The sequence below is a fragment of the Dendropsophus ebraccatus genome, chromosome 8 (assembly GCF_027789765.1).
Source record: "Dendropsophus ebraccatus isolate aDenEbr1 chromosome 8, aDenEbr1.pat, whole genome shotgun sequence".
Classification (NCBI taxonomy): Eukaryota; Metazoa; Chordata; class Amphibia; order Anura; family Hylidae; genus Dendropsophus; species Dendropsophus ebraccatus.
Genome location: NC_091461.1, coordinates 15,758,744 through 15,777,534, shown reverse-complemented (window position 1 = coordinate 15,777,534; position 18,791 = coordinate 15,758,744). Strand labels below are relative to the sequence as shown.

Sequence of the window (18,791 nt, the reverse complement as noted above, 5' to 3'; positions counted from 1 at the left end):
TGCTGGTGGAGATGTAGGACAGGCCAGTGCTATTATTGGAGATGTAGGGCCAGGAAGCGCTTGTAGAGGAGAGGTAGGACAGGGCAGGCAATCCTGGGGTTATGGAGTATTATCTGCTTTGCTCAGGATAACAGCAGGTTCAACAGATGCAGCTCAAGAGGATTTACCAGAAGCTAAAATCAGAAAGCAGAAATCGCAGAGGCGCAGACCTGTTCTACAAACCAGCCCAGTTCTAATGGCCGTATCTGCTATCACATCCTGGTTCAGACCCAGATCCACAGTCTCATCCGTATCCCCTAGTCATGATCACACCTGATCGATCCCTAGCCTGGGTCTAGGGGCTGGGGCCGGATCGCTGCCTCCACTACTACGTCACTGATGTACAGACAGTCACTCCAGGCCACACGAATATAATCCGGAAAATTAATTTCTATTAATGGAGCTTTTCATTGTCTATTTTCTGCCGGGTTATTTCTGTACAAACATCTGATCTGGTTTGGTGACCCATGCAGACCCATCTGACATCATACAGAGTCCGTATAGTATATACCAGGGCTGACCTATGAGGAGGATGGTTTTTGTTGTCTTTTTTTGCATTGCTTCCATACCTACCAATGTGCCCTTACCATACAGATGATGAGAAGGACAAGATGGAGATCCCGGGCCCCAATGATAATACTGTATTACCTGGCCCATACCATATGCCATGTATAATACTGGGGTCATCCTATAGAGCTGAGGGCAATGGGCCCCTCAGGTACCGGGAGCGATTACATCTGCCACATTGTCATTAACAAAGCAAGTGATTGTATGATAGTAGTGACATCTATAGTAATAAAAGTAACAAAAAACAATAGAACAATGATCACTAAGACGTCAATCTGTGTCAATGGGGAAAGGGCAATGGAAACAGAGCAGATATATTACTTAATAGTGACCAATCACAGCTCAGCTTTCATATCTTAACGAGCACTGGTGAAGTGAAAGCTGAGCTGTGATTGGTCGCTATGGGCAACACCAGACGGATATGATCTCAGTCAGGTTGGTGGATTTGCCATATACATAGTTATTAAGACAAGAGTCCGTCAAGGTAAAAACCCTCATGAAGCAGATGCCAAATGCCCCATCACTGGGAGAACAATCCCTGACTCCCCTATAGCAATCCGAATATTCCCTGGATCACCATCCTATCACATGTCATTTACTGCTTGAAACTATTATATTTATGGAGAAAAGTTTCCAGGCCTCCCGCGAACTTGTTAATGAATCAGCCATGACAACATCATGTGGCCGAGAGTTCCATAGTCTTACTGCTCTTACAGCAAAGAATCTGCGACTGTGCTGGTGATACGCTATGCTATGAATCATATCAATGTATTTCCATGACAAAGGTTGGTCACGCTGTGGAGATAGATAGAATAGATAGATAGATGATAGATAGATAGATAGATAGATAGATAGATAGATAGATAGATAGATAGATAGATAGATAGATTTGGCCATGCCATAGACTTTATGTATTATTTATTGTTGTAGTATATAAATATAGTAACATTATAATAAATAGAAGGATGACTGATCAGTATAGTAACATTATATTATATAAGAGGATGACTGATCAGTATAGTAACAATATATAAGAGGATGACTGATCAGTATAGTAACAATATATAAGAGGATGACTGATCTGTATAGTAACAATATATTATATAGAAGTGTGACTGATCAGTATAGTAACATTATATAAGAGGATGACCAATCAGTATAGTAACATTATAATATATAGGAGGATGACTGATCAGTATAGTAACATTATATTATATAGGAGTGTGACTGATCAGTATAGTAACATTATAATATATAGAAGGATGACTGATCAGTATAGTAACATTATATTATATAAGAGGATGGCTGATCAGTATAGTAACAATATATAAGAGGATGACTGATCTGTATAGTAACATTATATTATATAGAAGTGTGACTGATCAGTATAGTAACATTATATTATATAGAAGTGTGACTGATCAGTATAGTAACATTATAATATATAAGAGGATGACTGATCAGTATAGTAACAATATATAAGAGGATGACTGATCAGTATAGTAACATCATATTATATAAGAGGATGACTGATCAGTATAGTAACACTATGTATGATTATTATGTGAACAGGCTTTTTACACTTTAACATGAAGAGTCTGAGATTTTTTTTTTCTGCTCATCTAAAACCCACATAACCTGAAATGCAGACATGCTGCTCTACAGCCTATGTGGGTGCCTTACACATACTAGTGATAGAGATAAGTGACGCACACACACACACACACACTCACTCTCAGCCTCTGATTTCCTGGCTCCTGTTCTCCCATTTGCAAACTGCTTTGCATTTAAGCATTTAACTCCAAATCGGCTTTTAGCCTCATTCCTTCTCCTCCTCCAGCACCAGCCCCCTCCCGCCTGTCCCCCTCGGCTGGAGCGCTCGCTCATACCTCTGCAGTACACAGCCAGTGCACACAGGGCAGGTGGGAGCACTAGATTACCAGGAGAAAGGGAAGGGAAAGCAGGTGTGAGGAGGGAGACACGGCGGAGGTGTGAGGACTGACACACAGGCTACAGGCGAGGAAGGAGAAGAGAGAGGGGGCATCAGGGACAGAGGGTCAAGGGAGGGAATCAGAGAGGGGGAAAAAGGAGACACTACAAGAAGACGACTGAGAGAAGCGGAGAATTGGGAGAAGGTCCCCAGGAGACGCCAGAGGAACAACCTGCAAAGAGGACAATTCAAAAAGTTTCATGACAGATTACTAGGAGAGAGGAGAAGAGACATAGCCGCCGAGAGAAGAGGGACCCTTCACCCACAGGTAAGATGTTCTGGAGAGCTACAATAGTAAGACGAGTCTCATATAGGGAACGTCTTTTTAAGTTATATCCTCCTGAAGATCTGATGCGAGGATATGTACTAATGTAACAAGAGACCATCATAATGTAATTCTATGATATGCTAAACATAGAACACTATAACCAACGACATGACACAACTACTAGACACGGCCATAATCCAAGTCTATTATACATAGAACACTATAACCAACGACATGACCCAACTACTAGACATCACCATAAACCACATATATATAACACATAGTACACTATAACCACCGACATGACCCAACTACTAGACACAACCATAATCCAAGTCTATTATACATAGAACACTATGACCACCGACATGACTGACCACCTGACCATAGTCATAATCCAATTCTATTATACATAGAACACTATAACCAATGCCATGACCTAACTACTAGACATAACCATAAACCACATATATATAACACATAGAACACTATAACCACCGACATGACCCAACTACTAGACATCACCATAACCCACATATATAACACATAGAACACTATAACCACCGACATGACTGACCACCTGACCATAATCATAATCCAATTCCATTATACATAGAACACTATAACCACCGACATGACCCAACTACTAGACACGACCATAATCCAACTCTATTATACATAGAACACTATAACCAACGACATGACTGGCCACCTGACCATAGTGATAATCCAAGTCTATTATACATAGAACAGTATAACCAACGACATGACCTAACTACTAGACATGACCGTAATCCAAGTCTATTATACATAGAACACTATAACCACCGACATGACCCAACTATTAGACACGACCATAATCCAAGTCTTATACATAGAACACTATAACCACCGACATGACCCAACTACTAGACACGACCATAATCCAAGTCTATTATACATAGAACACTATGACCACCGACATGACCCAACTACTAGACATAACTATTAACCACGTACTGTATATGTAACACATAGAACACTATAACCTGACGTGACTGACCACCGTACCGTAATCATAATCCAACTCCATTATACATAGAACACTATAACCACTGACATGACCTAACTACTAGACATAACCATAATCCAAGTCTATTATACATAGAACACTATAACCAATGCCATGACTGACCACCGTACTGTAATCATAATCTAATTCCATTATACATAGAACACTATAACCACCGACATGACCCAACTACTAGACATAACCATAACCAGTGTCTATTTTACATAGAACACTATAACCACCAACATGACAGGTAACTGGACCATGACCATAATCTAGATCTATTATATTCTATACATAGAACACTACAATAACCAACATGATCAACCACAGGACCAAGACCATAATCCAATTCTATTAGCCATAGAACACTACAACCGCCAACATGACCAGTAACCGAACCATGACCATAATCCTATTCTCTTATACACTATACATAGAACACTACAACCACCAACATGACTCAACTACTAGACATGACCATGACCCAATTCTATTATACACTATACTTAGATCACTACAGCCAATGACATGACCAGCAACAAGACATGACCATAATCCAATTCTATCATACATAGAACACTACCACCACCAACTTAACCAGTCACCATGACTTAAGAAGAATTCTATTGCAGTCTATACATAGAACACTACAACCCCAAACATGACCCAACTATGGACGCGACCATATTACAGCTCTATGCATAGGACACTACAAGCTCCAACATGACCGACCACTGGACATGACAATAATACAATTCTATTAAACCGTATACATAAAAAAACACTACAATAAACAACATGACCGACCACAGGACATAACCATAACCCAATACAGTGGTGCCTTGGATTACGAGCATAATTCGTTCCGGGACCGTGCTTGTAATCCAAATCCACTCTCAAACCAAAGCAAATTTTCCCATAAGAAATCATTAAAATGCAAACAATTGGTTCCACACCCCAAAAATAATGATTTATTATTCTGAATAACATGTAAAACAAATGAAACAAACATTCAGAAACAGCAGAATATGTGATATTATAAATTATTGTACAGTAATGGAGAGGATGGGGCACACAAGGACTGACAGAGACTGCAGGGAGCATGACGGAATGAGCAGGGCAGATGTGGGCACAGTATAGCAGCACTCACTGTCCGGGGAGAGAGGGGTTACAGCTATGGAGAGATTACCACCACAGTCCTGTCCCCTGATGCAAGCCCCAGCCTGAAGTTGATCTGCTATGATTTGGAAGGTTAGGGAGACTTCCTGGGTCAGAGTACAGGGCTGTAGACCCCACTATGCAGACCATGTCCCTCCCCCACTTGTGCTCCCTCCCAGTACAGGGAGCTCTTAAACCAAAGCAATGCTCTTAAACCAAGTCATAATTTTGAAAAACTGTGAGCTCTTAAACCAAAACGCTCTTAAACCAAGTTACTCTTAAACCAAGGTACCACTGTACTATTATACTCTATACATAGAACATTATAACCCCCAACATGACTGACCATGGAACATAGGAATAAAACAATACTATTACACTCTATACATAGAACACTACATATAGAACACCGCAACGTCCAACATAACCAAACTACTGGACATGACTATAGTCCAATTCCGATATACTCTCTACATAGAACACTACAATCCACAACATGACCCGACCACTAGACACTATAATACTATTTTATTATACCTAGCACTTAGAGATTGTAATGTTCTAGAATAGTATTATGATCACGTCCAGAGGTCAGGCCATGTTAGGGGTTGTAGTGTTCAAATATATTATTCACTACACATAGGACACTACAAACCTGAGCATAACCTGACCACTGGATATAACCAGAAGAAAATTCTATTATACTCTATACATATAATACTACAACCCCCGACATGACCCAGTCACTGAACATGGCCATAATACAAACCAATTATACTCTATACGTAGGACACTACAACCCCTAACATGAGCAACTCACTGGACATAACCATAATACTATGCTGTTATACTCTATACCTACAGCACTACAACCCCCAACATGACCGACCACTGGACATGACCATAATACAAACCTATTATACTCTGTACATAGGACACTACAACCCCTAACATGACCCAGTCACTTGACATGACCATAATACAAACCTATTATACTGTATACATAGGACACTACAACACCCAACATGACCAACCACTGGACATGACTATAATACAAACCTATTATACTCTGTACATAGGACACTACAACCCCTAACATGACCCAGTCACTTGACATGACCATAATACAATTCTATAATACTCTATAACTACAGAACTACAACACCCAGCATGACCGACCACTGGACATGACCATAATACAAACCTATTATTGGAATACTACAACCACCAATATCACTATAACAAAACCCACCCCACCCACCTCTCCCCAGACCTGACTATTGGCCATGATCATAATCCAATTCTATTATACACTATACATAGAACACTACAACTCCCGGCATGACTGCAATAACATGGCACCCAGCCTCATATAGATACAGGCAGTTTGGGCCTTAACAAGCTACAACCCAATTGGCTGCTTATTCCTATATGTACACAAGGTCCAGTATGTGATTGGTGTACAGCGCTCCAGACTATGTTGGAGCTATATACATAGTGGAGAAAATTTATCATACCATATACAATTAAATAACGGAGCAGTTGCCCATAGCAACCAATCAGATTCCAGCTTTCATTTCTCAGAGGCCTTTTTTTAAAATGAAAGAAGCAATCTGATTGGTTGCTACGGGCAACTGCCCCACTGATCATAAATGTCCCCCAAGGACTAGAAATATTTGTTTGTCTTGTTTATCTGTACAATTTATAACCGTCTCATGCAAAACCTCCATGTTAGTGGGAAGAGCTGCTGTCATTTTCCTATGCGTTGGTCACAGGGATTATCCCTGCACCCGTGACTGTGATTTGCATGTATGATGTGTCATGGCGGAGCTGTTTACCTGTCTCCTGTCTTTCTAGCCGCTGACATGTATTTGTATATTTTATACTTGTCGTGTAGGTTGTTAGCACGCCGAGACGATGTCAGCGTTAGGATATGTAATACCTGTCCACCTGTACCGGTGATGTCAGCCATATACAGTCCAGGACAATATGCGTAAATATTGCCACCGCTCGTGTTGATAAAGCTCCATAGGCAAACACGGGCTAAAGTGCAAATATTTGCTGGAGATCCCTGCCCCCTGGAGCTTACACTCTAATGGAAACCGGCAGCATCCTCCAAACTGACTGGACTTACCTTTAATGTATAGATTCAAAGCGTGAAGTTTTGTTAAAATGAAGTTGCCCTTTAAGTGTCTGAAAAAACTGTATATATAGGTATTGATTATGCAAAAAAAAAAAACACAGTCCAGAGACACCATCAGAGTCTCATCATCAGTGAACTAGCCAGACCTTCGTCCGGGAAGGAACAACCAAGCCAAGGAATGTCTCCAGTCAAGGAAACCACACAAGCAAGGTATCCATCCAGAGACAGCTGTTTCAGGGTGTTTGCCCCTCATCAGTGTGGAGTAGGATTCTTGCTAGTGGGAGCAATGATAGTAAGTGCATGTAAAAGGACGCTGGTTGACCTCAGGGAGATCAACCAAAAACACCACAGAGACACCATCACGTGTCTCGATGTCAGTATATCCTAGGACATTGCCCCCTGGGAAATCAAATATGCAAAAAAAAAACCACTCCAGAGACACCATCAGAGTCTCAACGTAGTGAGCTAGCCAGACCTTCCCTCCGGGAGGGAACAACCAAGCCAAGGAATGTCTCCAGTCAGGGAAACCCCCTAAGCAAGGTATCTATCCACAGACAGCTGTTTCGGGGTATTTGTCCCTCATCAGTGTGGAGTGTTTTTTTTTTTGCATATTTGCCAGGGGGCAATGTCCTAGAATACACTGACGCCGAGACACTTGATGGTGTCTCTGTGGTGTTTTTGGTTGATCTGCCTGAGATCAACCAGTGTCCTTTTATATAGGGATTAAGACACCCTATGTAGCTGGCCCTTAAAGGGGTTCCACGGCGAAATCTTTTTCTTCAAAATCAACTGGTTACAGAAAGTTATACAGATATGACATTTACTAATATTTAAAATCTCAACTCTTCCAGTACTTATCAGCTGCTGTATGCCCCGCAGGAAGTTGTGTATTCTTTCCAGTCTGACACACTGCTCTCTGCTGCCACCTCTGTCCATGTCAGGAACTGTCCAGAAGAGCAGCAAATCCCCATAGAAAACCTCTCCTGCTCTGGACAGTTCCTGACATGGACAGAGGTGGCAGCAGAGAACACTGTGTCAGACTGGAAAAAATACACCTCTTCCTGCAGGACATACAGCGGCTGATAAGTATAGAAAACCGTAAGATTTTTAAATAGAAGTAAATTACAAATCTGTATAACTTTCTGAAACCAGTTGATTTGAAAAGTAAAGATTTTCTCCAGCATGCCCCTTTAAAGGCTGGCTACATAGGATGTCTTAATCCCTATATACACAGTTTTTTAGACACTTAAAGGGCAACTGCATTTTAACAAAACGTCACGCTTTAAATTCATTTATTATATTTTGTCATTTTGTAAATATTTTTGCTTCACCGTTTTTTTTCTCGGATTTTGTGTTATTTCAAGTCTTTTTCTCCACATAGCTGATTCTCTGCTGGTAGGCTCTGATGATGGACACTAGTTTAGCTCCACCCCTTCTATCAGACATGTGACCTACCACATTGCTCACTAATAACAGGGAAATTATTTAAATTCTGTATTTAAACCTGACCTATCATGTGATCCCTCCTGACCAATAAGCTAAAAAGAAACCATTCATTTTGCTTTATTCAAGTTTCTCCCTTTATAAACTGCGTGACCAATAGACCCGCCATTACCGTGTCACAAGGGTTGTCACCCCACCTTATTGGAATCTTGACTGGAAAATACAGGTCCACAAACCTTCTTGTCAGATGCTGTAACCTACACAGATTAAGGCCATTCAGAATTTCAGCCTTTATAATATAGGCCACTGAAATGGCCCCCACCAAAGAATATTGGCTCTACACAAAAATGGCTGCCTCCACTAAAGCATCATAAGCTGAAGCTAGCTGTATAGTACTTAGCATATTAACATTAGTAATATCAAATTTAAAGGAATTCAACTGTAGTGAAGCTACAATTCCTTACCTCATGTGGAAACTACTAACTTTCCCTAAAATCCCAACCAGTATATTTAAAGGGGCTAAAGGATTAAAGGGGTAATCCAGCGCTATAAAAACATGGCCACTTTCCCCCTATTGTTGTCTCCAGATTGGGTGGGGTTTAGAAACTCCTTTGCTTTGCAAACCGCACCTGAACTGGAGACAACAGTAGGGGGAAAAGTGGCCATGTTTTTGTAGCGCTGGATAACCCCTTTAATTCACTTCAGCCATCTACTCTTTTTTTGGCTTATCTTGTTTATTGACCACTACCGCATAATGAACGCGTACTCAAAACTCAGGTGTCTTCATTGTGGATCCCAATTTCCCAGTTTTACTCACATGAAGCTGAGATCTATGCTGCTGTATGCTGCCTCCTTGAACTGATAAGCTGTATTAGCTATTACTCCGCCATTACTTATAGATGGTTAATATCATTTACTAACAAAATTGTTTAAAATCTATAGATCCCTGCGGAATCTGTTGGCGCTATAGAAATAAATAAATATTATTATTATTATTATTAGATCCCATGACCTGCATCACACTCACATGTCATATCCAGCACTAGGACAGCTAAAGCCTGTGGAGGACTTTGTAAACAGCGCCTCATATCCCAGCTTCTCTATTGACTTTGGGTTAGATTTAGGTAGAATTTGGTATATTGGGCTTCAGGGGGTTGTTTCAAGAAGATGACCCCCATCCATATGACCTATTGAATGCATAAGGAAGTCTTAAAGGGATACTCCGGCAAAATTATTTTTCTTTCAAACCAGCTGGTTTCAGAAAGTTATATAGATTTGTATATATAGATTTAATTCTATTTTTAAAAAAATCTGTCCAGGAGAGATTTTCTATGCTTTGGACAGTTCCTGAGATGGACAGAGATGGCAGCAGAGAGCACTGTGTCAGACTGGAAAGAATACACCACTTCCTGCAGGACATACTGCAGCTGATCAGTGCTGGAAGAGTTTAGATTTTTAAATACAAATCTATATAACTTTCTGAAAGCAGATGATTTGAAATAAAACGATTTTTGCTTTTAGGGTGAGAACACTTTGGCGGAGATATATCAAACATGGTGTAAAGGGAAACTGGATCAGTTGCCCCTAGCAACCAATCAGATTCCACCTTTCATTTCTCACAGACTCTTTGGAAAATGAAAGGTGGAATCTGATTGGTTACTAGGGGCAACTGAGCCAGTTTCACTTTACACCATGGGGGAGATTTATCAAACTGGTGTAAAGTAGAACTTTCTTAGTTGCCCCTAGCAACCAATTAGATTGCACTTTTCATTCCTTACAGATTCTTTGAAAAATGAAAGGAGGAATCAGATTGGTTGCTAGGGGCAACTGAGCCAGCTCTACTTCATACCAGTTTGATAAATCTCCCCCTTTGTCGTTAGTCATATGCCTTTTTATAGATGTAGCAGAGCTAAATCGGCGTAATATCTCTGATGTTACATAGAACTGCAAGCGAACCTACAGCATTATCTTAAGTCACTCAGCCGTAAAGAATTAAGTGACAAATTGAGCTCTGCTACATCCCTGCGTGCCCCCCTGATCCTCCTGGTCCCCAGATTAGTCTATGTCTCACTGTTACGTGACGTCTGGCATCGGATACACATCTTCATATCACACCAGTCCCTGCATTTGCAGCTTTAGAAAATTGCGAAATTCATTTATCTGCTTAAAGAGGCAGAGAGGCCGCCATCTGTCGAGTCTTGAGCTCGGCCTAGTGAAAGTTTATACGCCACAAACCCTGGATTTTTTTTTTAAATAAGCTGCATCCAAATGGCGAGGAGGAGAGGCAGCGGCAGCAGTGACACGGGACGTAAACAACGCGGCGACAGAAGCGAAAACACCAGTGATTGACGGGTGAAGGGATTTGGTAATTAATGCAGGATTTACGCGGGGGCCGCTGATGCCATCCGAGCGGCCACTTCCAGGAAAAATTTAAGAAGGGGAAATTAAGAGGCTCAGAAACGCAGGACTAAAGGGGGTCATGTTTACTAGATAGCGCGGGTCTAGGAACGACAGCAGGAGATCATGGGGCAGCGGCGGCCCTCCAGCTGTTGGCAAACTACAACTCCCATCATGCCCTTACAGCCTTCGGCCATAGATCGTACTTGACATAGGCCAGTAGGCCGAAGCGTTGCATTTTTTTGTGTACCCTGATGTGTGAATAAGCACACTACTTTCATTCTGGATACTGTGGGAAACCTTTTCTTTTGAAGCCATAGATTGGGGGACGCCGTCACAGGGGATGATTATATGGCTGTATCATGTATTTTTGGACATGACTTAAAGGGGTAATTCAATTTTTTTAATCAACTGGTGGCAGAAAGTTGTACAGATTTGTAAAATCACTTCTATTTGAAAAATACAAAAGTATTTACTAAATACTGAATGCAAAAAATATAGTTTCCAAGTCCTTAAAGGGGTACTCAAAGCAAAAAATAAAATAAAATAAAATAATAAATATATAGTTTAAAATCAATTCGTTCCAGAAAGTTATTTAGATTTGTAAATTATTTATATTTAAAAATCTTAAGTCTTCCAGTACTTATCAACTGCTGTATGTACTACAGGAAGTGGTGGATTTTTTCCAGTCTGACACAGTGCTCTCTGCTGCCACCTCTGTGCATGTCAGGAACTGTCCAGAGCAGCAGCAAATCCCCATAGAAAACCTCTCCTGCTCTGGACAGTTCCTGACATGGACAGAGGTGGCAGCAGAGAGCACTGTGTCAGACTGAAAAGAATACGCCACATCCTGCAGGATATACAGCAGCTGATAAGTACTGGAAGACTGTAGAGTTTTAAAGTGTTCTCACCCTAAAAGCAAAAATCGTTTTATTTCAAATCATCTGGTTTCAGAAAGTTATATAGATTTGTATTTAAAAATCTAAACTCTTCCAGCACTGATCAGCTGCAGTATGTCCTGCAGGAAGTGGTGTATTCTTTCCAGTCTGACACAGTGCTCTCTGCTGCCATCTCTGTCCATCTCAGGAACTGTCCAAAGCATAGAAAATCTCTCCTGGACAGAGGTGGCAGCAGAGAGCACTGTGTCAGACTGGAAAGAATACACCACTTCCTGCAGGATATACAGCAGCTGATAAGTACTGGAAGACTGTAGAGTTTTAAATAAAAGTAATTTACATTTCCATGTAACTTTCTGGAACTAGTTGATTTGAAAACATATTTTTGCTTTAGAGTACCCCTTTAAGAAATTAGAAAAAAAAACTTGTATTTAAATGTTTTCCTTTTTTAATTCAATGACCCATGGATTTAAGGGCTTGTTTTTTGCTGGACTAAAATGCAATTCACAATGATGCTCAATTTGTATAGATTTCTGTCACGTTTTCCAACTTTTTATTACATTTCTGTCTATGTTTGTATTTGTTTTTGTTACCAAAATCTGTAGTTTTTATTTGGCATAGATCTGACCTTTTGGTCAATTTTTTATAATTTTTTTTTTGTTAGATATGACGAAAACAAACGCAATTCTGGCTTTTTTTTTTTTTTTACGTTTACGCCATTCACTGTGCACTTTGGATAATGTTCTATTTTAACAAATCAAATTTTCATGTTTTGGTTTTTTTTTACACTTTTTATTTAAAAACTTAGAAAAAGGCACAATATACACTTTTAATATGGGATGGCTTTATGTTTTAAAAAAATTTTTTTTTAATTTAGGGTGCGTTCACACGTACCATATTCGCAGCGGATATCGAGTTTCACTGTGAAATCCGCTGTGATACTCAGTACAATTACAGTCTATGGTCCTGGATTCTCATTCCACTATGAGAATGTAGTAAAAGCCACATTTACATTTAAAATCAAAGATGGAGACACGTTGCCCACAGTCTGTATGAAAGGAAACCTCTTTGTGTAAACACAGGCATGGTAACTATGTAATGAAAGGCTTAAAGTGTAACTGTTATTTTTGTGTCTTTTTTTATTATTTGAAAAATTCAGACAATTCACAACTTTTTTCTAATATACTTGATTAACCGGTTTAGCTTGTTTCTTATAGAAAACAACAGGTGAAAAGCCCCCCCCCCCCCCCCCCCCCCAATCCTAAATACACATTGCTGTGCTGAGTGTGTACACATTAGCACTGTATACAGAATAGCAGAGCGACTCCTGTGCCGCTCCTGGTGCTATGTAGCTCTGTGTAGATTTGTGCAGGAGACGCTCTGCTATTCCCTGCTACTATACAAGCTTCTTCCTCTTCAGCACTAAGTAGTTTTTTTGGATGCCATACCTGATCTCTGGCATTGAGGAAAGCCATTTGCTACTATAGAAGAGCAGGGAGGCAGAGCGCTGGCAACTAGACAGAATCTGTATTAGTGGTGGATTATATGTACCCCGGGCCCTGGGCTGTCTACCCAACCTGCCCCCCCCCCCCCCCAACCCACCAGCATGGGACCCATGCTCTGCATCAGTGTGCCCTCTGTTCATCCCCTATATAGTAGATGGCCCCCTGTTTAGTGTCTCTCCTCACTCACCAGCATTGCATTACCTCCCAATCCTCCCTCATCACTCCCCTCATCCTCCAGCAGCACCTCCCAATCCTCCAGCATCACCCCCCAATCCTCCCTCATCACTCCCCTCATCCTCCAGCATCACTCCCCTCATCCTCCAGCATCACCCCCCAATCCTCCCTCATCACCCCCCAATCCTCCTTAATCACTCCCCTCATCCTCCAGCAACACTCCCCCAATCCTTCAACATCACTCCCCTGATCCTCCAGCATCACTCCCCCAATCCTCCCTCATCACTCCCCTCATCCTCCAGCATCACTCCCCTCATCCTCCAGCATCACTCCCCTTATCCTCCAGCATCACTCCCCTCATCCACCCTCATCACTCCCCAATCCTCCAGCATCACTCCCCCAATCCTCTCTCATCACTCCCCTCATCCTCCAGCATCACTCCCCTCATCCTCCAGCATCACTCCCCTCATCCTCCAGCATCACTCCCCTTATCCTCCAGCATCACTCCCCTTATCCTCCAGCATCACTCCCCTCATCCACCCTCATCACTCCCCAATCCTCCCTCATCACTCCCCTCATCCTCCAGCATCACTCCCCTCATCCTCCAGCATCACTCCCCTCATCCTCCAGCATCACTCCCCCAATCCTCCAGCATCACCCCCCAATCCTCCCTCATCACTCCCCTCATCCTCCAGCATCACTCCCCTCATCCTCCAGCATCACTCCCCAATCCTCTCTCATCACTCCCCCAATCCTCCAGCATCACTCCCCTCATCCTCCAGCATCACTCCCCTCATCCTCCAGCATCACTCCCCTTATCCTCCAGCATCACTCCCCTTATCCTCCAGCATCACTCCCCTCATCCTCCAGCATCACTCCCCTTATCCTCCAGCATCACTCCCCCAATCCTCTCTCATCACTCCCCTCATCCTCCAGCATCACTCCCCTTATCTTCCAGCATCACTCCCCCAATCCTCCCTCATCACTCCCCTCATCCTCCAGCATCACTCCCCTCATCCTCCAGCATCACTCCCCTCATCCTCCAGCATCACTCCCCCAATCCTCTCTCATCACTCCCCTCATCCTCCAGCATCACTCCCCTTATCCTCCAGCATCACTCCCCTCATCCTCCAGCATCACTCCCCCAATCCTCTCTCATCACTCCCCAATCCTCTCTCATCACTCCCCTCATCCTCCAGCATCACTCCCCTCATCCTCCAGCATCACCCCCCAATCCTCCCTCATCACCCCCCAATCCTCCTTAATCACTCCCCTCATCCTCCAGCAACACTCCCCCAATCCTTCAACATCACTCCCCTGATCCTCCAGCATCACTCCCCCAATCCTCCCTCATCACTCCCCTCATCCTCCAGCATCACTCCCCTCATCCTCCAGCATCACTCCCCTTATCCTCCAGCATCACTCCCCTCATCCACCCTCATCACTCCCCAATCCTCCAGCATCACTCCCCCAATCCTCTCTCATCACTCCCCTCATCCTCCAGCATCACTCCCCTCATCCTCCAGCATCACTCCCCTCATCCTCCAGCATCACTCCCCTTATCCTCCAGCATCACTCCCCTTATCCTCCAGCATCACTCCCCTCATCCACCCTCATCACTCCCCAATCCTCCCTCATCACTCCCCTCATCCTCCAGCATCACTCCCCTCATCCACCCTCATCACTCCCCAATCCTCCAGCATCACTCCCCCAATCCTCTCTCATCACTCCCCTCATCCTCCAGCATCACTCCCCTCATCCTCCAGCATCACTCCCCTCATCCTCCAGCATCACTCCCCTTATCCTCCAGCATCACTCCCCTTATCCTCCAGCATCACTCCCCTCATCCACCCTCATCACTCCCCAATCCTCCCTCATCACTCCCCTCATCCTCCAGCATCACTCCCCTTATCCTCCAGCATCACTCCCCTTATCCTCCAGCATCACTCCCCTCATCCTCCAGCATCACTCCCCTTATCCTCCAGCATCACTCCCCTTATCCTCCAGCATCACTCCCCTCATCCTCCAGCATCACTCCCCTTATCCTCCAGCATCACTCCCCCAATCCTCTCTCATCACTCCCCTCATCCTCCAGCATCACTCCCCTTATCTTCCAGCATCACTCCCCCAATCCTCCCTCATCACTCCCCTCATCCTCCAGCATCACTCCCCTCATCCTCCAGCATCACTCCCCTCATCCTCCAGCATCACTCCCCCAATCCTCTCTCATCACTCCCCTCATCCTCCAGCATCACTCCCCTTATCCTCCAGCATCACTCCCCTCATCCTCCAGCATCACTCCCCCAATCCTCTCTCATCACTCCCCAATCCTCTCTCATCACTCCCCTCATCCTCCAGCATCACTCCCCTCATCCTCCAGCATCACTCCCCTAATCCTCCAGCATCACTCCCCTTATCCTCCAGCATCACTCCCCTCATCCTCCAGCATCACTCCCCTTATCCTCCAGCATCACTCCCCTCATCCTCCAGCATCACTCCCCTTATCCTCCAGCATCACTCCCCCAATCCTCCCTCATCACTCCCCTCATCCTCCAGCATCACTCCCCCAATCCTCTCTCATCGCTCCCCAAATCCTCCAGCATCACTCCCCTCATCCTCCAGCATCACTCCCCCAATCCTCTCTCATCACTCCCCTCATCCTCCAGCATCACTCCCCCAATCCTCCCTCATCACTCCCCTCATCCTCCAGCATCACTCCCCCAATCCTCTCTCATCACTCCCCTCATCCTCCAGCATCACTCCCCCAATCCTCTCTCATCACTCCCCTCATCCTCCAGCATCACTCCCCTCATCCTCCAGCATCACTCCCCAATCCTCCCTCATCACTCCCCTCATCCTCCAGCATCACTCCCCTCATCCACCCTCATCACTCCCCAATCCTCCCTCATCACTCCCCTCATCCTCCAGCATCACTCCCCTTATCTTCCAGCATCACTCCCCCAATCCTCTCTCATCACTCCCCTCATCCTCCAGCATCACTCCCCTTATCCTCCAGCATCACTCCCCTTATCCTCCAGCATCACTCCCCTCATCCTCCAGCATCACTCCCCCAATCCTCTCTCATCACTCCCCAAATCCTCCAGCAACATCACCCTAATCCTCCCTCATCACTTCCCCAACCCTCCAGCATCACCCCGCTTATCCTCCAGCATCCTCCCCCATTGGTAGATTTAAAACAAATCTCACCTCCCACACTCTCCCCCATCACTGCTGGTCTTCCAGCTCTGCTCTCCCCTGTACTCTCTCCCGGCAGAGGCCTCCCTACAGGCGGCCAGGATTTCCGGGCAGACAGCCCTGTAACACACACTGCCTGTGCCAATGACGGGGGAGCCTGTGGGAGTTTTTGTTTTTTTTGTTTTTAGTGCTCTCACTGGCCCTGCAGCTGCACATCACTCGGGGGCCCATCAGAAGATTGTCGGTGGGCCTCGAGGCATGTGCAGCTGCAGTGAGACTAAAATACAGATGTGTTCTCATACACTGGTGTGAACCTGCCCTTAAAGCAGCGATGCAGAACCTGCAGCCCTCCTGTAATTACAAAACTACAATTCCCATAATTCCCAACAGCCAAGCATAACATGGGCAGTCGTACAGCTATCTGTGTGTATAAGTGTGCATGTAGAGAGAGTTATCAGTCATTCACTTCACCGCCCACTTGACTAGTTAGCTAAATAAAGTGCAAAGTAGTCATGTGAGCAGTCATACAGCTGTCAATCACTAAGTAGGGCCGCCCACATGCTCAGAATGATCAGAGATTTACATGAACGAATGACAAATTATCCTGGAACTTTTCCCACACAACTACACTCACCGGACACTTTATTAGGTACACCTGTCCAACTGCACGTTACCACTTAATTTCTAATCAGCCAATCACATGGCGGCAACTCAGTGCATTTAGGCATGTAGACATGGTCAAGACAATCTCCTGCAGTTCAAACCGAGCATCAGTATGGGGAAGAAAGGTGATTTGAGTGCCTTTGAACGTGGCATGGTTGTTGGTGCCAGAAGGGCTGGTCTGAGTATTTCAGAAACTGCTGATCTACTGGGATTTTCACGCACAACCATCTCTAGGGTTTACAGAGAATGGTCCGAAAAAGAAAAAACATCCAGTGAGCGGCAGTTCTGTGGGCGGAAATGCCTTGTTGATGCCAGAGGTCAATGGAGAATGGGCAGACTGGTTCAAGCTGATAGAAAGGCAACAGTGACTCAAATAGCCAACCGTTACAACCAAGGTAGGCAGAAGAGCATCTCTGAACGCACAGTACCTCCAACTTTGAGGCAGATGGGCTACAGCAGCAGAAGACCACACCGGGTGCCACTCCTTTCAGCTAAGAACAGGAAACTGAGGCTACAATTTGCACAAGCTCATCGAAATTGGACAGTAGAAGATTGGAAAAAACGTTGCCTGGTCTGATGAGTCTCGATTTCTGCTGCGACATTCGGATGGTAGGGTCAGAATTTGGCGTCAACAACATGAAAGCATGGATCCATCCTGCCTTGTATCAACGGTTCAGGCTGGTGGTGGTGGTGTCATGGTGTGGGGAATATTTTCTTGGCACTCTTTGGGCCCCTTGGTACCAATTGAGCATCGTTGCAACGCCACAGCCTACCTGAGTATTGTTGCTGACCATGTCCATCCCTTTATGACCACAATGTACCCAACATCTGATGGCTACTTTCAGCAGGATAATGCGCCATGTCATAAAGCTAGAATCATCTCAGACTGGTTTCTTGAACATGACAATGAGTTCACTGTACTCCAATGGCCTCCACAGTCACCAGATCTCAATCCAATAGAGCATCTTTGGGATGTGGTGGAACGGGAGATTGGCATCATGGATGTGCAGCCGACAAATCTGCGGTAACTGTGTGATGCCACCATGTCAATATGGACCAAAATCTCTGAGGAAGCTTCCAGCACCTTGTTGTATCTATGCCACCAAGAATTGAGGCAGTTCTGAAGGCAAAAGGGGGTCCAACCCGTTACTAGCATGGTGTACCTAATAAAGTGGCCGGTGAGTGTATATATCAGTCTGCTCCGCTCCTCCTTCTCTATAACACCATGCCTGCAGATTAGACAGCATTTTCAGTTTGGCAGGTTCCCTTTAAGACTTTCAATAGAATGTTATTAAAAAA

The 18,791-nt window shown here is 44.1% G+C and overlaps 1 protein-coding gene across 4 annotated transcripts in view; it reads left to right on the top strand.

Moving 5' to 3' along the window:
- The first annotated feature begins 1,015 nt into the window (after positions 1 to 1,015).
- GNB3 (G protein subunit beta 3) overlaps positions 1,016 to 18,791 on the top strand; it is a 35,857-nt gene continuing 18,081 nt past the window's right edge. Inside the window, exon 1 of one of the 4 annotated variants that reach the window (XM_069978851.1) lies at positions 1,016 to 1,041. In XM_069978851.1, coding sequence (XP_069834952.1) covers positions 1,028 to 1,041 — 14 coding nt within the window. In that variant the 5' untranslated portion in view covers positions 1,016 to 1,027. Of the gene's footprint in view, positions 1,042 to 1,066; positions 1,091 to 1,116; positions 1,392 to 2,320; positions 2,865 to 18,791 lie in introns of those variants that run through there. The other 3 variants (XM_069978854.1, XM_069978853.1, XM_069978852.1) reach the window with 3 other exon arrangements.